We start from the raw sequence: 19,353 nt of genomic DNA on the forward strand, positions 1-19,353 counted from the left end.
GAGAGAGAGAGAAATGAGAAATGGCTTTTTTGTGAATGACAGCAAAGTCAAAGGAAGAAGGCTACAGACAAAAAGGAAAGACGAGGAGGCGGGAGTGTTGTAAATTATAGTGGGAGGGGGCGGAGGAAGAGAGGAGGGAGGAAAACTCCAAGGCTGACTCAGAGGGATCCCTCTTCTCTTCTCATCTCTTCCCCTCCCTCCCTCCTAGGCTTGAGGGCTACATGACACTCCTCCTCTTTCATTCTCACTCACTTTTTATTCCACGTTTCATTCTTTCTCTCCTACTGTGTCAACCCTCAGGTGGCGACAAAAATAGAACTGACCAGCTTATGGTCATCTTATGTCTTAACTTCTTCTTTTTCTTAGTCCAGGATAATATCACATCTAACCCTGGCTCTGATGGCACGGAAATAGAAACAAACTATGTTAAATACAACAGCGAGTTATCATTAGTATATTATGCATCGGCACACGCAAGATGTAATCTACATTAAACATGGACGCAAACTGATTTGACAAAATCACATCCGGATCTCATCACCCGGTACACTGACCAGCAAGGAACAGAAAATAGTTGAGTTCTCCATCAAAGTATGCCGGTGATTGATTAGCTGTAGACCGACCATTGATTGTCTGTTGATTGTTAATAGATCAGTGATAGATTGTTTGTCGTTGAGTTGTTAATCACACACCTAATCGTTTGACGAGTCAGGTCGTCACATACATGATGGCGTCTACGCTGTGATTAATGAACATGCTGTAATGAGCTGACCAGCGCATATGCTCCAGCCTCCACTACATATTATGTTACATGATAAAAATGCCTTGTTGACTGAAATTCCATGTGGCTGCATGGGAGAGCTGGGTTAGCGAACGGTCATGGGGTTAAATTCAAGGACATTAATAAATGAGAAAGAGTCTGTTCTTGTTTGATTTGTTTTTACATTTCAGGGAGATTCTGTGTGCGTTTGGAGAGAGAGAGAGCTGAACAAGAAGAGGTCAGGACAAAACGCGACTCTACCTGACATTACTGGGTAAGGACATTTTCACACCCATGACTGCAAAGTGGGTTGTCACTGTGCAGGACAGAAAAAGCCTGTTGTTAACAACCATCTGGAGTCACTCAGTTGGTTCAGCCCTGCCCTCATCGTGTCCAACTCAAACAGTGTGCGTCACATTGTACATGATAGAGTGATTGTAAATCAAAAGTATATCAATGTTTCTGTTGATTATGTATCTGCGTCAGTCAATGGCTCCTGTTAAAGCAGCAGTTTTCCTGTTCATGTTTATTCATATACTGATCAACTCGTGTTTCTAATTACCATTTTGTGAGAGGTTACATCTCAGGGGATGTCATGTATGTTAGGCGGGCATGGGGTTTAATTTCAATGAGGGGTTAAGTGTGGGATGATCCTGTGAGCTACGATGCGCCGTGTAGGCATGTTTGTAAAACAAAAAGATGAGAAAAAAAACCAAGAGGATGAGAGTGTAATAGGAGAACAGGTGGTGTGTTCAGCAGGGAGCAGGTAGGTGCGTGGGCGGGACTTTGCGCCCCACTGCTACTCTGATTGGACAGCTAGAAGGGTAGCTGTGACATCAACGTCCTTGCCTTGGGCTTGTGACCATGTCCAGTATCAATAACACGCATTCACGCAAGCAACCCCCCCACCCACAGACACACACACACACACACACACACACACACACACACACACACACACACACACACACACACACACACACACACACACACACACACACACACACACCTTGGAACGTCGTTATGAATGACCAACAAGTGAAATCTGTTACTGACTAGCCTCTGGTCCATACTGTGATAATACTAATTTATTTTATAGGACATAGGACACACAATCTCATTCCTAACATTATTGTGGCCTCTCAGGGTTTCCTTGTGTGGATTGCTGAGAGGTATGAGGACATACTAAACAGAAAGCAATATGTTTGAAATGTTCTTTTTAAGCATGATACATTTGTATTCATCCCTCTTGTAGCTACAATAGCTAGCAGGTAGTTAACAAGTGTCAGTGATAAAGTAAGGATGCTTTTGGGAAACAGCTCAGAAATGTAAGAACATGCGTAATAAGGAGGCTATCATTGTTATATAATTGTTTATAGGTTCTCTTAGGAATACAGTGAACACACTTTTAACCGAAGGAAAGAAAAGGAATATATAATGTAAAGGTGCTCAATACAATATTCAGAGCATATCTTCTCCCTCCACAGGGCTGTCGACGGCTGAGTTGGCGGAAGCAACTAAAAATGCTAACAGCGCTAACAGTGTGAACAATGGCAACAGTGCTGTTTACTTGAGGGGGAACCGAAGGGTGTCTGCTACTCTTCCGCGATAACGTCGTCGTTCAGGATGGCGTTATCAGCTTAAACCGCTATATAAGCGCAGTGCAAAGTGGCGGCCATGAGCTAACCAGTGGGGCGCGCTCACATGCACTAACATGCACTAAAAACTAATGCATGGCCGGCCCAGCTATGTAAACAAAGCACAAAGAAACTCAAAATATGACACACAGAAAGAGTGACTTCATTCTCTGCTCAGGTAGGCTCCACTATGTCTTTACATTACAAATAGTTGTTTGCTGCTATGTCAATGCTCTGTATATCGTATGGAGAACCTTAAAGTCTACTATCTGAGTCAGAATATCTTGGTAATCACAGTAATTGATTGACACTTTCTGGGGTTTGAGTCAATTTCATTTCTACTTTTATTACCTCAAGTGAAAACAGCAAATATTGTTTGGCAATCAATATATTAGAAAATTACTTTCTAAAATGAGATTCTTAAAAACAGGATGTGACCATTGTCAAAATCACATCTAAACAGTTCTTTGGCCCAAAAAACTGTGTTCATCTTTATTTGATATAGATTAGATCCCGCCGAGTTAACGAGTCAACATCTCGACAATTCAGTGGCTTAACACTGCCATCATTAAAATCGTATCAAAGAGCCACAGCCAAAGCCACATGTGCTACAGCCTCTTGCCCTGAGTAAATCTGGTGTCTACATGCAACAACGACAGGTCAGTAGAGCTTCTTTAGACACACACATGCATCAACAACGCCACAAACATCTCTAAGTTCTGTCAAACTGTACAGCTACTTTAAATACATTGAATACACTGACAAAAGCTATACAGTTGATGTAAGTGAGGTCTCACATTGTGTTAATGAAGTGCATGTAAATGAGAGGGGGACAAACAGAAACTACAGCAACATTTTTGCTCCAAAATAAATGATCCAAAAAACACCAAACCTCTTTGTTGTTTATGTGCTCACAGGTTTAAAAGAGAGTAAAAGAGACCGACAGAACATGGGCAGAGAAAGACAGAGACATTTCTCTAATATGTGCCTCGGATATAGGACAGCTGGCTGCTGAATACTTGAAGGATGCTGTTTATCTAACTTGTGGGAGGCAATTACTTACACTGTGCTGCACAAACACACACACACACACACACACACACACACACAATGGCAAGCACACAGGCAGACATACACTAATACATGTACACACATGCACGCCTCACATACACACTTTATGATGCAAATAACAATAGAGAGATGCTCATACTTGCACATACACAGAAATACCCACACATACGCACACACACACACAGTATACTTCACGCTACTACCAGACAGAGAGGAAGTCTAATTACCGGTAATTCAACCCAGGCTCACAGTGGGAAGCAAACATATTTAGTCTAAATTCAACACTTGGCACTCAGGCTCTTATCCAACCTGATTTGCAAGCAGCCGATAAAAAGATAAAATGGAGGAATATTTCGAAAATAATATTGTTTCTTAGTACCAAATTATTTTTACACAATTTCATCATTTTCATTTCCGTCTAAAAACTACATGTCAGAGCTATTAGGCACTTAGCACCTGTTGCTTGGTAACGGATGGATGAATATGCATTTTTGTCTTAACAATAGCAAGCTTTGTGGTCAAATGTATAATGTGCAGTGCTTCATTCGTATAATCTACTGGCTCTTGGTCGAGCTCAAAACACACATGCACAACAACGTACATATACAGTATGTGTAGCTATTGTTGGAGACAATTAAGTACACGTGAAGAGAAGCACATCTTCAGACAATGAGTTCAACAGAAAGCTTTTTGCAGTTCTAAGACATGTGATCAGTGTGCCAGCATTAGAGAATGGCTGAGCTATACTGGGTGTGTTCCCAGAGATCATAACAGCAGTAACAGCTGCTTTCTGAGCCTGTGTGAAGCTAGACCTGGAACAATACATGAAAAACCCAGTATATGTGTATACGATTGTGTGGTATAGCTGGTCCAGATATCCTCTGCTGCCCATAGCGGTGTTAATATTCTGCACACACTGGGTACAGCCAAACCCCATTAATCATGTTTGTGAATGTCTAATCTCAACGTTACTTGTGCTGGTTTCATTTTCATGGCTGTCTGCAAGATTTATAATGGCGTTTGGAGAAGGTGCATGTGGCGTGTGTGTGTGTGTGTGTGTGTGTGTGGTTGTGTGTGAGAGATGTAATACATTGTTACGAAAGCATGCTCTTAAATGTGTCCCCTGGTTGAGGAGAACAATGTCCTGAAGGTGCAGTTAATGCTCCCGGTGGGGGAACCAGCATGTTGAGACACACATCTGTTCCTTTGAATACGTCTTAGTGTTCCTGTGTGTTACCGTTGCACCTGCAATTTAGAGTTGACTTTGAGCAAGTGTGCGTGTACGTGTGTGCGAATGTGTTTGTAGCCACGAGTGTGGGTGTGTATGGGGGTCACAAGTTTGCAAAAAGCTTGACCAGGTAACAGTGGCATGTGTCCCTGTTCGTTACCATGGGGATAGTAAGTGGCCTTTCAAGAGATGTCCAAACGCATGATGAGATCAGATTACATCAATGAAGGGGAAGAGTAGAAACAAACACAGGGGTGAGCAGGGGAAGGAGTATAGAGGGGGGGGGGGGGGGGGGGGGGTTGGGGGGGGGGGGGGTGCAAGAGGGTGGAGGCATGGGCCAGGCAACCTGTTAATGGAGTGTGCAGAAGGGATCATCTCACACACACACAGCTGTGACCAGATACACACATGTGCACACAGAAAGACCACAAAATCTGATCATCTTGTTACCATCCATTTCTTTGAACTGTCATAAGCAGACACACACAAATCTTCAAACAGCCAATGATACCAAGTGCAAGCTAGTTTTGTGGTCTAGTGGCAGTCAGTGAGTGAAGAAGGACAAACATCTCATTACATGAGACTAAGAGTCTGCTTGGAGAGCTGGATGTGGACGACCCTGTTAAATCGCGGACAGCGGGGCTGTTTGTCTAGACGAAGGCTGTCTAGAGACATTGATTTCAGACAGCAGACCAATGGACTGACAATCACTGAGTAAAGCAGCTCTTCATCGTGGAGGAGAAACTGATTGGCTAAAACACATGCTCATGGGGACACTACAGTACTGTGGCATTTGATTCAGGCATTGAAACTAAGCACACATTTGAAGCCCATCTACTGTTGTCCATGGGGGTAAATATGTGCATCTTGTGCAAGTCTAAGTGAAAATGAAGGATGAAAATGTGGAATCACATGATAATTTTGAGAACCCTATAAGTCTTTTTTCCGATTGGTTCACACTGTAGATCAAAATTGTGAAATTGAAAATATGCATAAAGATTCTCAGTCACTGAAGTCACTACACAAACCTGCGACGTTCACATCATTTATTTGTGGTAGCAGAACGTTCTCCTTGATGATTTACAGTTTTAACCACATTGTCATCCTTCTCTCAAAATTAAAAACAAAAATATTCATTTTACCTTCATGTTCATCATCATCATCATCATTAATGTCAGTGGCATAATCGTCATCGTCTTCATTATACTGGAAGTCAGCTATGAGGCATATAATAATACTTTATTACTGTAAACAATACAAGTAAACACATTAATTCAAACCTAAATATAGTTATTGCTATCTACAATTAAGTTACTACTATCCCACCACAACATACTGTAGGTTACAAAATATATGAGAGAGCAAAAAACACAGTAGAGTTCTACACAGTATGCAAGTCAACGTTTGAGAGGGCGAGGAATGAAAACATTGTGGGTTTAACAGATGATTTGAACATAAAGAATTGTATATTATATATATTTGAGCAGGAATAGTTATTCTCACACTCGTAATGATCAAAGCTGTACGCTCACATTTGACACTCCGACTCCCCTGAGCGCACACTTAGACTGAGACCAGAGAGTCACCTGTTCTATTTGACCTGGAAGTGAAGGGTCATCCTGTTAACCCTTCCCTCTAGTTTCAGAATAAAAGTCGGGACAGTGGCATTCTTTAATCACCAGCAAAAATCTAAATGCATTAACACTAAATGACTAAAATCACATATAAATTGTTCGCAAATGTATTATGTAAAGTAAGTAATTATGGTAGAGTTATTTTGATAGTCAATTTAATTAAAAAGTATTTACCAGCTTTTTAATTAAAGTGTGTGTGTTAACTCGTGTGATTTTTCAGATCCAGATGTAGATATATTTTTAGTTTTTTTTGTCAGTTTTTTAATTTTAGCAGAGAAAGTTATTAGAACCATGATAAGAAAAACATTTGAGTGAGGCCCATTGTCACCAGCTGAATAATGCCTGAAGAAATCTGATGAGCCTCACAGGCAGTGGTTGGGTTTACTGTGATCCAACTCTATGTAGGATTTTAAAAAAACAATGGTTCAAACAGAAAATAATAATACTACTATTACGAACATTTGTTTGTGTTTTAATGCAAGTTCATGGGTGTCTTTCATGGGTGTCTGTTTTTATGTTTTTAAGCCTAAAACGATGTTCTTTCGTTATGTGATAGAGAATAAAAAGGTTAGAATCTTGAAGCTGGAACTGTGGCTAAATTCAGAATGACATTATTTTCTGAATAGGTGTGGCACAAATACAACCGACCATTATGAATAAATACGGGGACCAGTTGAATTGCCAGCCTTTGGCTGAACTTAATCTCAAGTGGGTAAAAGCTTCCAAAACAGATACAAAAAAATGGACAAAGCAGTCTCAGAAACGAGCGTGCACATGATCAGAATTTCACGTTCAGATCTTTTGATTGGCTCTTATGAGTCTGTGCCTGTGGGTTCTGACCTGCAGACTGACTAGCACTTAGAATTTGCTTTGCACTCTCCCAAATATTTTGTCATCAATATACCTCCATACTGCTACAGTGTAGATTACATACTGGATATTTCTGATCATTTTTATGGGGAAGCTTAACAGGAAATGACTAACAGGAGTTTTTCATTTTAGTTGGCTTTTGTACACTGCAAAAACACAGAAATGCTGTTTAACAAGCAATCAATAATTGACCCTTCAGTTTCCTTAAAAAGGGGTTTGGAATTTAAAAGCACTCTTTAGCTGTAAAATGAAGCTGGTTAAATAGCTTGCTCTTATTACATTTTGAGACATTTTCTACTCAAATTGGGATGAATATCTTGCAGTAAGCAACAGCCAACTAATCATCAGAATATCAAGACTTCGAAACAAAGTGCTTCGTGAAGCCTTGCTAGTACGCTATTTACCATCCGAGTCCAGATAGTCATCCAGCTCTACAAAAAAGAAATCAAGAAATCCTTTTATTGTGCACTTCTTAACTTTTGTTTAAAAAAGGCTAAGCTGTCAACAAGGAACTTGACAAGGAATGTGCTAGAACAAAACCAATGGTCTTCATTAAAATACATGGGGCGACACATCTTTCCCTGCACAGCATACAATAGTCCTTGCCCCAACAGGCCACCAATCTGTCCTACTAACAGGTGAGCTAATAGACATTTATGCTAATGCTTATAAGCATAGGTGCTAACACACGGCACACACACAAACACACACACACACACACACACACACACACACAACCAGAAAATCATTTAGTGAGATTTACCCAGTCTGATCTCATCATAAAGTTGCCCCTCTGGTATGGCTGGTGATTAACAAGGGTGTGAGGACAGTAACCAGAAGACAGAGATGAGTGACTGTGTATATACAGTATATATGTGTGTGTGTGTGTGTTTGGGGGGGTTATAGAGGCTAATTATCTAACGATAACTGAATCATCAATTTAGTCTGAAGCAGTATCAGGGTAAGATTCAAGGTACAAATAATTCTATGGATATTCACTTCAGGTGCTTAAGGTGTAGATGTTTTTGATTAGCTCGTCACCTTATTCAGGAGGATGAGAAAGGAAAAGATAAATAAATGAATCCTCCTATCGTCTCCTCTCTCTTTCATTTGCCTTGCCGCCTCTTGTCCTCCATTGCAAATGGGCCCTATTACTATTAGCAACTCATCCATTTATGAATGCAGATTAGATGAAATGCATTATGTATCAAACCAAGGGTCATCCATCCCTAGGGGAAGTGGCTTCTCGGGGCCTAGCCTCCCTGTGCACGAGGAGGACTGGTCATTTCCTGCTAGGATTACATGCAGTAAACAGAACTTGGTTACCTTAATTAACAAACCGTACACATAGAACCTGAACTGCCTGGGCTTTAAGATGTTCAACAACCAGTTGACACCAGTGACGTATTTCTCAGTCTCTATCCCAGGACTACAGAAGCATAGTGAATGCAACACAGTAATGGCTATGATGGTCAGTGTTGCATATCACAGCCAGATGGTTTACTTGGCTGGGCCATGGTGCTGGCAGCCATGCGACTGGAAGCTTGTTTCCTGCATGGCCAACATGAAAGAACAGCAAAATACTGTGTGTTCACATTAGTGGCAGGGTTATGGATTCAGCTGCACCGACAGAAAAGCCAGTGACAGCAGATCCATTCAGTAGATAGAGGCATACTGGTTGCTGTTGAGTCATCACATTTCCGATAACATTTGTGTCAACATCAGTATGCATCACTGTGTCAGACGATGCTGTATCATTTGGTTTTGTTTGGCAAAGACATGAGTCTGAATTGCTGAGTTTGAATTGTTCATCATCTGTGTTAATAATTCCTGTGTAAATGGCAGCTGTGTTTCCATAAAACAGACACAACACTATAAAGACGGGACATCAAAGCATACAGGAGGAGGGCTATTAGTAAATGTTTTTAAGGTCAGAGAAGCTGGAAGAGAAGAAAGATCTACTGTAGGAACAGGTAGGAACACTTCAGTATGTATCCAGGCAGAGAGAAGGGTTCTTGTGAGTGGGTTTAGACTAGTGCCGATCCAAATATTTGTGTGTGTGGTTGTTTGCAAAAAATCCAAATTGAAATTCCAAATTGACCCTTAATCTGGACTTCCTGTGCCTCTGTAGATCTGAAAGGAACATGAGAGGTCTCAGCGTGAGTGTGACCGCTCTCTCTCTCTCTCTCTCCGGCCTTACTGAGAACATGAGGGAACTGTTTCCATGAGGCTAATGTGGGTTTGATCCATGGTGATGTATGTGAAGTGGCAGGATGTAGGGTGTGGGGTCAATGTGAAGCTGGGTCTCTGTGGACAGGTGATAAGAGGAGGGACCAAAGCAGTTATACGTTCAGGGGGAAGAAGGACAGAGGGGGTGTATGCATACCCACAACCAACAGCACACGGGACCTGTTTGAATTTGCATGCCCTCTCCTTGAAGTAATCACAGATTTATACTGAGATTGCACACATATCTCAAGTGGATTCAAACAGGGCCAGGAACTAATTGCTACACTGTAGGCATAGAGTCGACACACTGAGGTGTATGGGAGAGATACAGGGTGAGAAGAATATTATGGAGTTTACCTTCTACGTCATTACAGTCATAGTCTTGAGTGAAGCGTGGATGGAGAGACAAAAGCACACACACACAAACACATGAAAGCAAAGCCGCTGCACCTCTGTGTAAAGCAGAAAACAGCACCTTTACAAACGGATGAAATGACAATTCACAATGTCAAGCTCAAACAACACGGAAATGACTTCCAGGTTGAATGATTAGTGAAGTAATGGCGTGCTCTGTATCCGAGACGTATAAAAGCACAGGAATGTCTGCTCTTTTATCCTGCAACTAATCCAGCACTGAAAGTCATGAGAGCCACATGTAGCCACAAACTGTACATGACATCCGACACACAACTAGCAGTGATGAAATACAGTATATTAACAGCAGTGGAGTCCAGAAGTAGGAGTTACAGAGTTAGGTTATGTAAGGTGATAAAACATGTACACGGACATGAGCAGACAACCTACCTTTGACCCTCTCTCCACGGTTGAGTTGGATCTCTCCCTCCCCTTGTGGCGTGTAGGGCTTGACCACAATGAAGGTACGTCCCGGGACAGCACTGTAGAGTTTCCGTTTGGGCCCACGGGGGCCCGTCAGTGCTGGAGGCGTGTGATGAGGGGGGCTTGGGTCTCTCTGCACTGAGCCAGGGCTGTAAACAAACACATATGTTACTGTGGTGATTCCAGGGAGCTGGTAACTGAAGCCTGTGGTCACCGACATGGTTGTCAGCGGGACAGCAACCTGGTGACACCCCCTGGTTGTTACGCTGGCCAGGGAGGGATTCATTAACAAGTCCAAGTGCCTGTCGATCAACAGTTAATAGTCAGTGTTCAATGGGAGAGTCATGAGAGGAGAGTACACTCCTCCCAACCACTCTCTCCTCCTCCTCTTATTCCCTCTCTTCCTTCTTCAGTAGCACAGACAATACCCTTTTTGCTCCCTTTTACCCTCTCCTCCTTTCACTCCCCTCTTCCTCGTATCCTAAACGAGGTGGAAGCAAAAATGTTTGACGATAAGAGGGACTGCACTGTTTCCGTCTCTGTGTGGGTCTGTCAGATCCGTCTGAAAGCCCCCATCAGTCAAACACATCCTGAGTTGGGGCTCCAGAAGAAGCCCCCCTCCAGAGAGAGGAGAGAGATCCCTGTCTGTCCCCAGTCCCAGCTACTCCAAGCTGGGTTACAGCTCCTGCCTCGTCCTTGAGTCCTGGTACTCCTGCTGTGGAGGAGAGAGGCTGGGTCTGCTCCCCGACTCCCGCTCCTTCTCCTGGGAGTCCCGCCGCGTCTGCCTCTCCTCTCCCCTCCACCCCTCACACGCAAACGCTCGCTCACTCACACTCACACACACTCTGACAATGCTGCTGCTGCTGCTGCTGCTGCTGCTGCTCTTCGCGGCTCCCCTACCCTTTGACGGCTCGCTCACACACCACAAGCCCTCTATGTGCATTCTAGCCGTGCGCACAGGCACATACACAGACAGCCCCCTCCACTCCTGCTAACATTGCACCTCCGCTAGCATGGCATACGCCACCACCAGCATGATGCTAACACATCGCTGACACTCACATACACACACTAGTCCCAAAGCACGATTGATCTCCTGCTGCCTGTCTGCCTGCAAGCGTGCATGCGCCATGGCTCCCTGAGGCAGGCTGTGCGAGTATGTACGTGTGTGTGTGTGTGTGTGTGTGTGTGCTTGTGTGCAGTGGGGCGGGGGGCAAAAAGCTCCAGCCCATTTGGTTTAATTGTCGCTCCTCCCTCTTTCCCTTTGCCTTGAATCCCCTCCTTGTTTCTTTCATTCTCTCACTTCCAAATCCCCCTCTTATCCCTCTCCTCCTCAACATTTCTTCGCATTGCATCTTCACTCTCTCCCCCTTCTTCATTCTCTCTCTGGCGGTTCATTCTAATACAGCAGCGGCAGAGCTCCGCCTGGTCTCCATTCATCACTACAGTACCTTGCCACCACGGTGTAAGTTGCCTTCAGCATCATTCTGCTGCTTGCGTTGTCAAAGATTTCCCTCGAGCATATTTTAACGTACATGAGAAACCCATGTAATACATACATATTAATCATATTTAATACAATACACTCTTGTTAATCTGATCTACAATTAGCATGAGAGTGAGCTAGTGTATATTACAACTTGATTATGAACAGGACTTTGATGTTGTCCTTTAAAGACTAGAAATCTCTAAACCCCTTCATCCCTGTCAATGCACATTTCAACCTCTTTCAGTTCCTCCCCCGGCACGTTGTATCAGTCACTTTATGGCCATCATTCTTTCATTTACCTGATTCTAGCCTCAGGTGCCCTTTAACCTCCTTTCCCCATTTGTTTGTCTACCGCTTTCCTCATATCAAGCCTTGTTTGTCTCTTTCTTTCCCCAACTCTATTGCTTTTCTGGCTCTCCCCATCTCACACAGCCACTCTTTCTCTGCCCCCCCCTCTCCATCGAAACAACGACTTGCTGACGGCTTTCCAATTACCGCAGGGACTGAGGGGACTGGATAGCTGCCGCATGTTAATGCCTGAGCCCCGGCACTGAACACCAGCAGCACACAGCGAAGAGAAGCAGGGAAATGGGACTATGTCAAAGTGACAAAAAAATTAGATCCCTTAAATTATATCTATTTCAATGACTCAAATCGCCACTCAAATACCTCTGCCACGCCATACACCTACTGTAAGATTATGTACACAGCTTGACCTCAGCTGCTCCCTGCAGTTGCGCTGATGACGGTCGGGTAGACATGTTATCGATGTGTCAGACAGAAGGGAGGGGGTGGTTACTGCTGTTATCTCGTCTTTAATGATCAGTTTGTGTTTCACAGTATGAGGCTTAAATTGGCAGCTGCACTTCAACATTTTTTATAAAAATACTGAACGACTTTTGCCATAGATAATCAGAAATTCCAAAACATCCAAATCTATGAAATGTGATATGCCTAAATGTCTTTTATTAATTTGATCACATTTCTAGAATCCAATATCTTCCCTCTTTACATTTACCATGTAAGATTTGACCATTTCTATTGTGAAAGCAATTTCCGTAGGATGCTCTTTAACTCTTACCATTATAAGAATTAATGTTATAGTTTGCTCACAGGTTGGTAATATCTCAGACTGCACTTCTCCATTATTACATATCCTCTCTGGCTGTAATACAGTTGGAAGGGTCTACCAGAAAGCTTTGTACAGTTACTTTGAAATTAGACCAAATGAGAGCAAAGAGCATGACTCTTCTTTAAAGGAAGCTTTAAAAAACTGTTTAGTATCTTTAATTTATTTCTCATCTGCATTCAAGAGGGACACGACAAATACTCAATGTTCTTGCCTTTCTCCAGAGTTGCATCTTTTGATGATTTGTGCAAGGGTTTCATGCCTATTTTCATAGTCCTGTTGAAAACTGGATATGAAAAAGTACTCTAGATCAATACATCAATTTCATTTCAGCGCAATATCTACTTTATTTTTCAACCAATGAGCATTGGTGTTACAATTTTAAACATAACACTTGGTAGATGAATTTTGCATGATGACATGATTCACCGTTTTCTGCTAGATTTCCAACAGCTTCTTTTCTTGCTTACTCTTCTTTGTTGTATCTTTTTTCTCTTTCCGCCTCTTTCACTCTGCCTCATTATAAGTAGCTTCTACAAGATACAGATGAAGGATACATTGCATGCATGCACACACACACACGCACACACACAAAGTTATAATGCAGTATATTACAAAAGCACCATGGTTTCCTAGGACACCAGCCCTTCCTCTGTAACGATGGCAACTGTCAATAAAAGGAAATAAAATGTAGCCAACAAATGCACTGATCAGTAGTCAATAATATGCACTCGGATCTCCATAACAAGTCAATTGTCATATATCATTGGCCTTAAAATACACAGATTATTGTCCCAACGGACTATTTTCTGCCTATATTCTCATTTCAGCACTATACAGCTGTTGAATGAGGTAGCTGTATTTCAGCTTATACAGATAACCGTGACCTTGACCCAATATTATTTTATTCTTCATGCTAATAAAGGGATAGCAAATAAAATAAGTTGCAAATATCAATGTTTCATTAACTGTATCTTTGAAACATGAATTTGTTGTTTGGTTTCACCAAAAGTTATTTGGTTTTTATAGTAGCACTCAGAATGGAGCTAATTTAAACAAACTGTTCAGTTTTCGTAGATATATATCTAGAACAAATCAGTTGATGGGTTTTTGAGGGAGATTTTTGTGCAAAATCAAGAGCAAACATGTGCATCTTATTACATGCCTTTCACCTTTTTATCAGTCTTTTCGAGATTGGATCAAATTTGAGATTATTTTAGATATGTGGCCCTTATCAGAAGTCTCAATTAAAAAATAAACCTGGGCATGCCAGCTATCAGATGCTTGATTAGGATCAATGAGACCACTAAAGACAGGTTAACATTTAAACAGCTCAATAATGAGTCCAGCTGTCTCAGTTTGTAGTCAAAATCTATGAACTGCCTACATCGCTCTGAAGATGCAACTGCAAATGTCACAAAATGTCATTTACAAAGATGCTATCAAAATAAGCTGCTTCATTGTAGCATTTTCACACATGACTGCTCTGTCTTCTCAGGCTTTTTTTTTATCTGGCTCAAATAGCACAGCTCTCTAAGGTGAGATGAGCACATTATAAACAAAGTCATAATCCTCATCACATTTTGCATCCTAATGATCATCTGTCTGCCCTTGTTTCGCTGCACTTGAATGAATATGTGCTGTCCCATTCGTCCTCGTGCAATGTGGGAGTGTTTATGGCTATCAAGGTGGAAGTGTCATGAGGACTCATTGGGCATATTCAGGTTGTGAACAGCAAATCTGTTTCTACATGGACAGCCTATGCTTCAAAGGGACTGTGGAAATAGAAGAAGGATTCAATTGGTGTGATCAACATGTAACCTAAGAATAAACAAACTAATTAGCCAAAACTGACATCAGTATGCCTTGGTGTCTTTTTCAGTCCAATATTCTCGACACTAAAATATTTGCTCTACACTTTTTTGCATGTGCATTTGTTCTGATTTACTGTATTAAAAAACATTTCTATGTGAATGGTGTAAGGAAAGTGTTCCCTACTCAGCTTTTTAATGACCAAACTATAGTCTCATGGCTCGGATAGCATTTACACTGTCTATCTTTATGTAGCAACTGAGACGATTTCTATAGACTGTTGAAAAGGCGTTTGGAGGCTCCAAAAGGCTCTAAGTGCTTAATGAACTTGACGAAGACTTCTGAGAAAGTCCCTAAGGGTGTGCGGAGGGAATATGGGGAACTAGGGCCTTGCTCTGAGCCATCCAGTGCTTGACTACAGCTTGAAGAGAGTCATAAACAATTCACTCCCAATCAAACTGAAGGAATTAACTTGTGGTCTGGCTCACGAGCGAGGTTCTACTGGACTGTCATGGTGAAGAGAGAGCTGAGCCTAAAGGCAAGGCTCTAAGTGTATCTACATTCTAACCGTCACTTATGGCCATAAGCTCTGGATCTCACAGGGTCTCTGGGCTCACCCTCAGGGAAAAGGTGAAGGGCTTAGATATGCATAAGGAGCTCAAAGTAAAAACCCGCATGGGCACATCAAACTGAAGGAGACCTCAAGGCAGACACATAACACACTCGGTGGATTACACATCCAATCTGGCCTGGGAACGCCTCAAAATCCTTCAGGAAGAGCCTGAGGATGTGGCTGGCAAGAGGGACATCAAATCCACCATGTTATTCTACTGCTCCCACGACCCGGACCGCAATGAGTGGCAGAAGATTCTTAAGAGGGGTTAAGGTACCTAAACTACTGGCATGTTACGGTTACACAATCGGGGGAGACTCTACTATTTGTAATCCATATCCACATTGTTTGATGCATTCAGAAATGCTAAATTCTTAGAGTCAGTTTTATATATTGTGCATGATATTATTGTAAATTGCTGTAACACTTATGAGGGGCTTTATACTGCATGACCCGATTGTATTGTGTTCATTTATTGTGTGTGGCCAGGTCAGTGCAGAGAGCATCGGTGTTTTAAACAAAGACAGAGGATAAAATGCAAAATAGATTAACTTTAGCCTATCAGCATCACCCTCTGACACAAATTAAGATAACCAAAGACCAATGCCACTGTGTCCTCCTTTGATGTGGATTCTCCACAGGTGAAGCAGAAGAAGCTCAACTCTTCTTCTCCTCCTCCTCTTCCTGTCCTCCTTTCTTCTCTGTGCAGCTCAGCCCTCTGGCTGTGTTAACACGCCATGTGTAATCTACACACCAACAGCAACTTGTGTAACTAATGCAAAGAAAGAGGGAGAGGTGAGGAGAACAGCAACAAACAAAGAATTTAAAGGGGGACGGTAACGTGACACCCGCATGTTGGGCTTGTTGCCTTTATTCATGCCATAATTCATCATGATGGGTCAGGATACAGCAAATAAGCAGGTAATGCCAGTTTCTTGCTCAATGGCACCAATAGCTACCACAACCACCTTACATGACAACATGTTCAAACATTTGTCCAACCAATGGCCCGCTGTGTGGGGATTTAACAGAACCTGTGCTGAAAACGCTTTAATAAACGCGACTTTTAGAAAAAGACTTACATATCTCTTGCCCAAACCAGTCAGATGTTATGTAATAATTGTTTTCAAAGTTAATATATACTGGCAAAAACTGATCACACTAATAATCACTATAACAATTACAAAGGAAGTGAATTCTGTGTTCACACATTCTCTGCTGTTCTAGGAAAACTGAAACAAAAGCGACAACGTGTAAATGGAAAAGACAATAGTTGTTTATCCCCTGCTCTGTAACATAATATTTATTTATTTAGCTTCAGAGCTGTTCTTCCAAACCAAGACTGATGGGTAGGTCCTAAGGTGCACATCTCAATATCAGAATTTCAGACACTGACACTGTCAAGACAGAATGCTCTTGATGATTAATTATCTCTTTGAATTGACAGCACATCATGGTAAGTAGCCAATTAACCTCTTATGACACAAGCAAACTTGCTTTGTTCTAAACAAAATATCATCACCCAGTGTCATGTCTTATTATATTGTCAACTGCATTAGCTGGAGTGATTGTCATAACCACATGCTTGTTTTTGTAATGTGATCTATAGTCCTAATTAAGCTGACCTAACTGTGTTTTTACTATTGTGTCCATCTAAAATCCCTGCTAAAGCCTGGACCAAGCTATTGAACCCTGGCAGCACTGCACAAGTGCCACAAGAAGGAAGTGATGGTGAGTTCCACAGGAACTTGCTGGAGTCTGCCGTCGGGCGGACTGTTGACCGGCCAAACTAATTTCACACTCCCCTGGTACCCATAATGCCTCTAGTGAAACCATCGGCATAAACAGAAGGTCAGAGAGAGAAACAGAGATGGGGAGGGAGAAAGATTAGAGGGAAAGTAATCAAGGACAGCATCAGTCCCACTTGGGTGCAGGTTCAGGCCATGGAGAGCAGCTGCTCGTTTTGGGCTTTTTATACACTCACCTCACTTTACTACTTAGTGTAAGGCAGGGTAATGCAAAAGAGTCTCAACTCCCCTGTTTACAGAAAGCCATTTAGAGCAGGACACAGCAGACATTCTAACCATACTATCTTTTTTCTTTTCTTTTCTGTGCACTCTGTTCCATCAACCTTGTAGAAAATGAGCACAATGACAATGAGCAAAAGATACGTTTCTCTGTCAGTGAAGGTTAATGCCAATGTAGAGCCAGATAGAGCAGAATAGGATGCACTTAGTTTGTCACCATAAATGGGGCAGAACATTTGATAAAAAAGAGAGGCGGCACACACACACTTCAGAGCTTTAGTTTCTATGCGGTGTGATGTTGTGTGCATGTTACATGATCTAATAAAGGATGTTGACTGCTCTCTGCCTGCAAACCATACAGTAGATTAATGGCACTGTGTGCATGTGTTTGTCTGTGTATGAATGACAGAATGAGAGGGGGAGGGAGAGAGAGAGAGAGAGAGAGAGAGGAAGTCTGTGATGGATTGAGTAAAGTGACAGCAGAGAATTAGAAGGAGACGGGAGTATGGCTAGAGCTGTGTCTGTAATGCAATTCCCCTGCCAGACATCAGACTGGTTCACTCTCACTCTCACACACACACACACACACACACACACACACACACACACACACACACACACACACACACACACACACACACAGTGTGTGGCATCCAGGACCCACACTAGGTGTGTGCTGTACATCGGTGATCTTGCTCTGACATATGATCATAATAAAAAGCTTAACAAACAAAGTGTCAGTAAACCTCTTAAATCTATCGCTCCGAGATGTGATCAGAGCCCTAGTTTACTGTTCGGTTTGTCTAATGGTTCGATGTACAAGGGAGGAGATGTGTTCCAGCACACCACACTACATCTGTGGATTTATGTATCTATCGAGCTCTAATTTCAGAATGTGTCCGCTGTCTCTCAATCTCTCACACACAAACCGACAAACATATTCACAGCTTGGCAGCCTTCAATTGGTCCCCAATGTGATCATTATTAGCCACTTTCCATCTGTCTATCTCTGAACTGTGAAAACACCCATGCACATTGCTATATTCAAGTGGCTATACATACATGCCCTCGCATACAAACACAGCAACAAACACACACGGAGATTTGAAGTGTGCCCTCCGTCCTCCCAGCAGCACAAATGCAGTATTTCATCCTAGCTTGTTACATAAACACGGCTGCCAGACACACACCATGCCACTGATCATTGTCCTCATACCCTGATAGGAGCACGGGCCACACAACCGCTACACCAAATGCAATTATCTGAACATTTTCAGATTCAATTCCTAGGTTATGCTTCATACAGATTACTTTCCTGGGTTGGTTGCAAGCACAGTTTCAACAGGAAACGCCTTTCTGTGCCTGGGATTGATGCATGAATAAATAAATACGATTTTGCACCGATTGATGTTATGTCATGTTTATCACCAGTAGCAGACGCTAGCAGATGGAATAAGACGGAGAATGCTGCCTGGTGACTAACAAGTGATTCAGACACATCACGTGGCACTTTTTGCTTTTTTGAAATGTGGTTTAAATATCACAGTAGGTGTTTAATCACAAGGTCAATCACAGATCATCTATTTAAAGTGAATAACTGCCAAGGCTGGTAAGTGTGAGACATGAATTAGGAACATAAAGAGAGAGATTTGCTTCTTTACAAAACCGTGAAAAACTAAGTTAAGTTGAGAAATCAGAGAAACTAGAAAGACCGTATGACAGCACTGGGCAGCTCCTTCAGTGACAGGCTGCTTCAGCCGCGGTGTGTAAAGGAGAGATAATGCAGATCCTTCCTTCCTGCTGCTGTCAGACTCACAATCAACACTGCTCCCAATAGACCACACATACCAAAAAACGCAATCTATCAATTCATTCATTAATGTGCAATATCAATGTATACCACTGTGCAATATCAATATTCTGTGCAATATCAACATTTGATTTGATGTTATATCTCATTTAAGTTTTTGTTAATTTTAAGGTTTCCTTATTCTTAATATCTTTACTGTATAATTAC

At 42.1% G+C, this 19,353-nt stretch overlaps 1 protein-coding gene across 1 annotated transcript in view; it reads right to left on the reverse strand.

Annotated features, from left to right (window-relative positions):
• The window catches only part of shank3a (SH3 and multiple ankyrin repeat domains 3a), a gene marked incomplete at both ends in the record, with an annotated part of 132,065 nt that overhangs the window by 45,876 nt on the left and 66,836 nt on the right, over positions 1-19,353 (reverse strand). Inside the window, 2 exons of the mRNA XM_079163546.1 lie at positions 9,787-9,810; positions 10,234-10,415. Of these exons, the coding sequence (XP_079019672.1) occupies positions 9,787-9,810; positions 10,234-10,415 (206 nt within the window). The remainder of the gene's footprint in view (positions 1-9,786; positions 9,811-10,233; positions 10,416-19,353) is intronic.

This window comes from Pholis gunnellus (genome assembly GCF_910591455.1).
Source record: "Pholis gunnellus genome assembly, chromosome: 7".
Classification (NCBI taxonomy): Eukaryota; Metazoa; Chordata; class Actinopteri; order Perciformes; family Pholidae; genus Pholis; species Pholis gunnellus.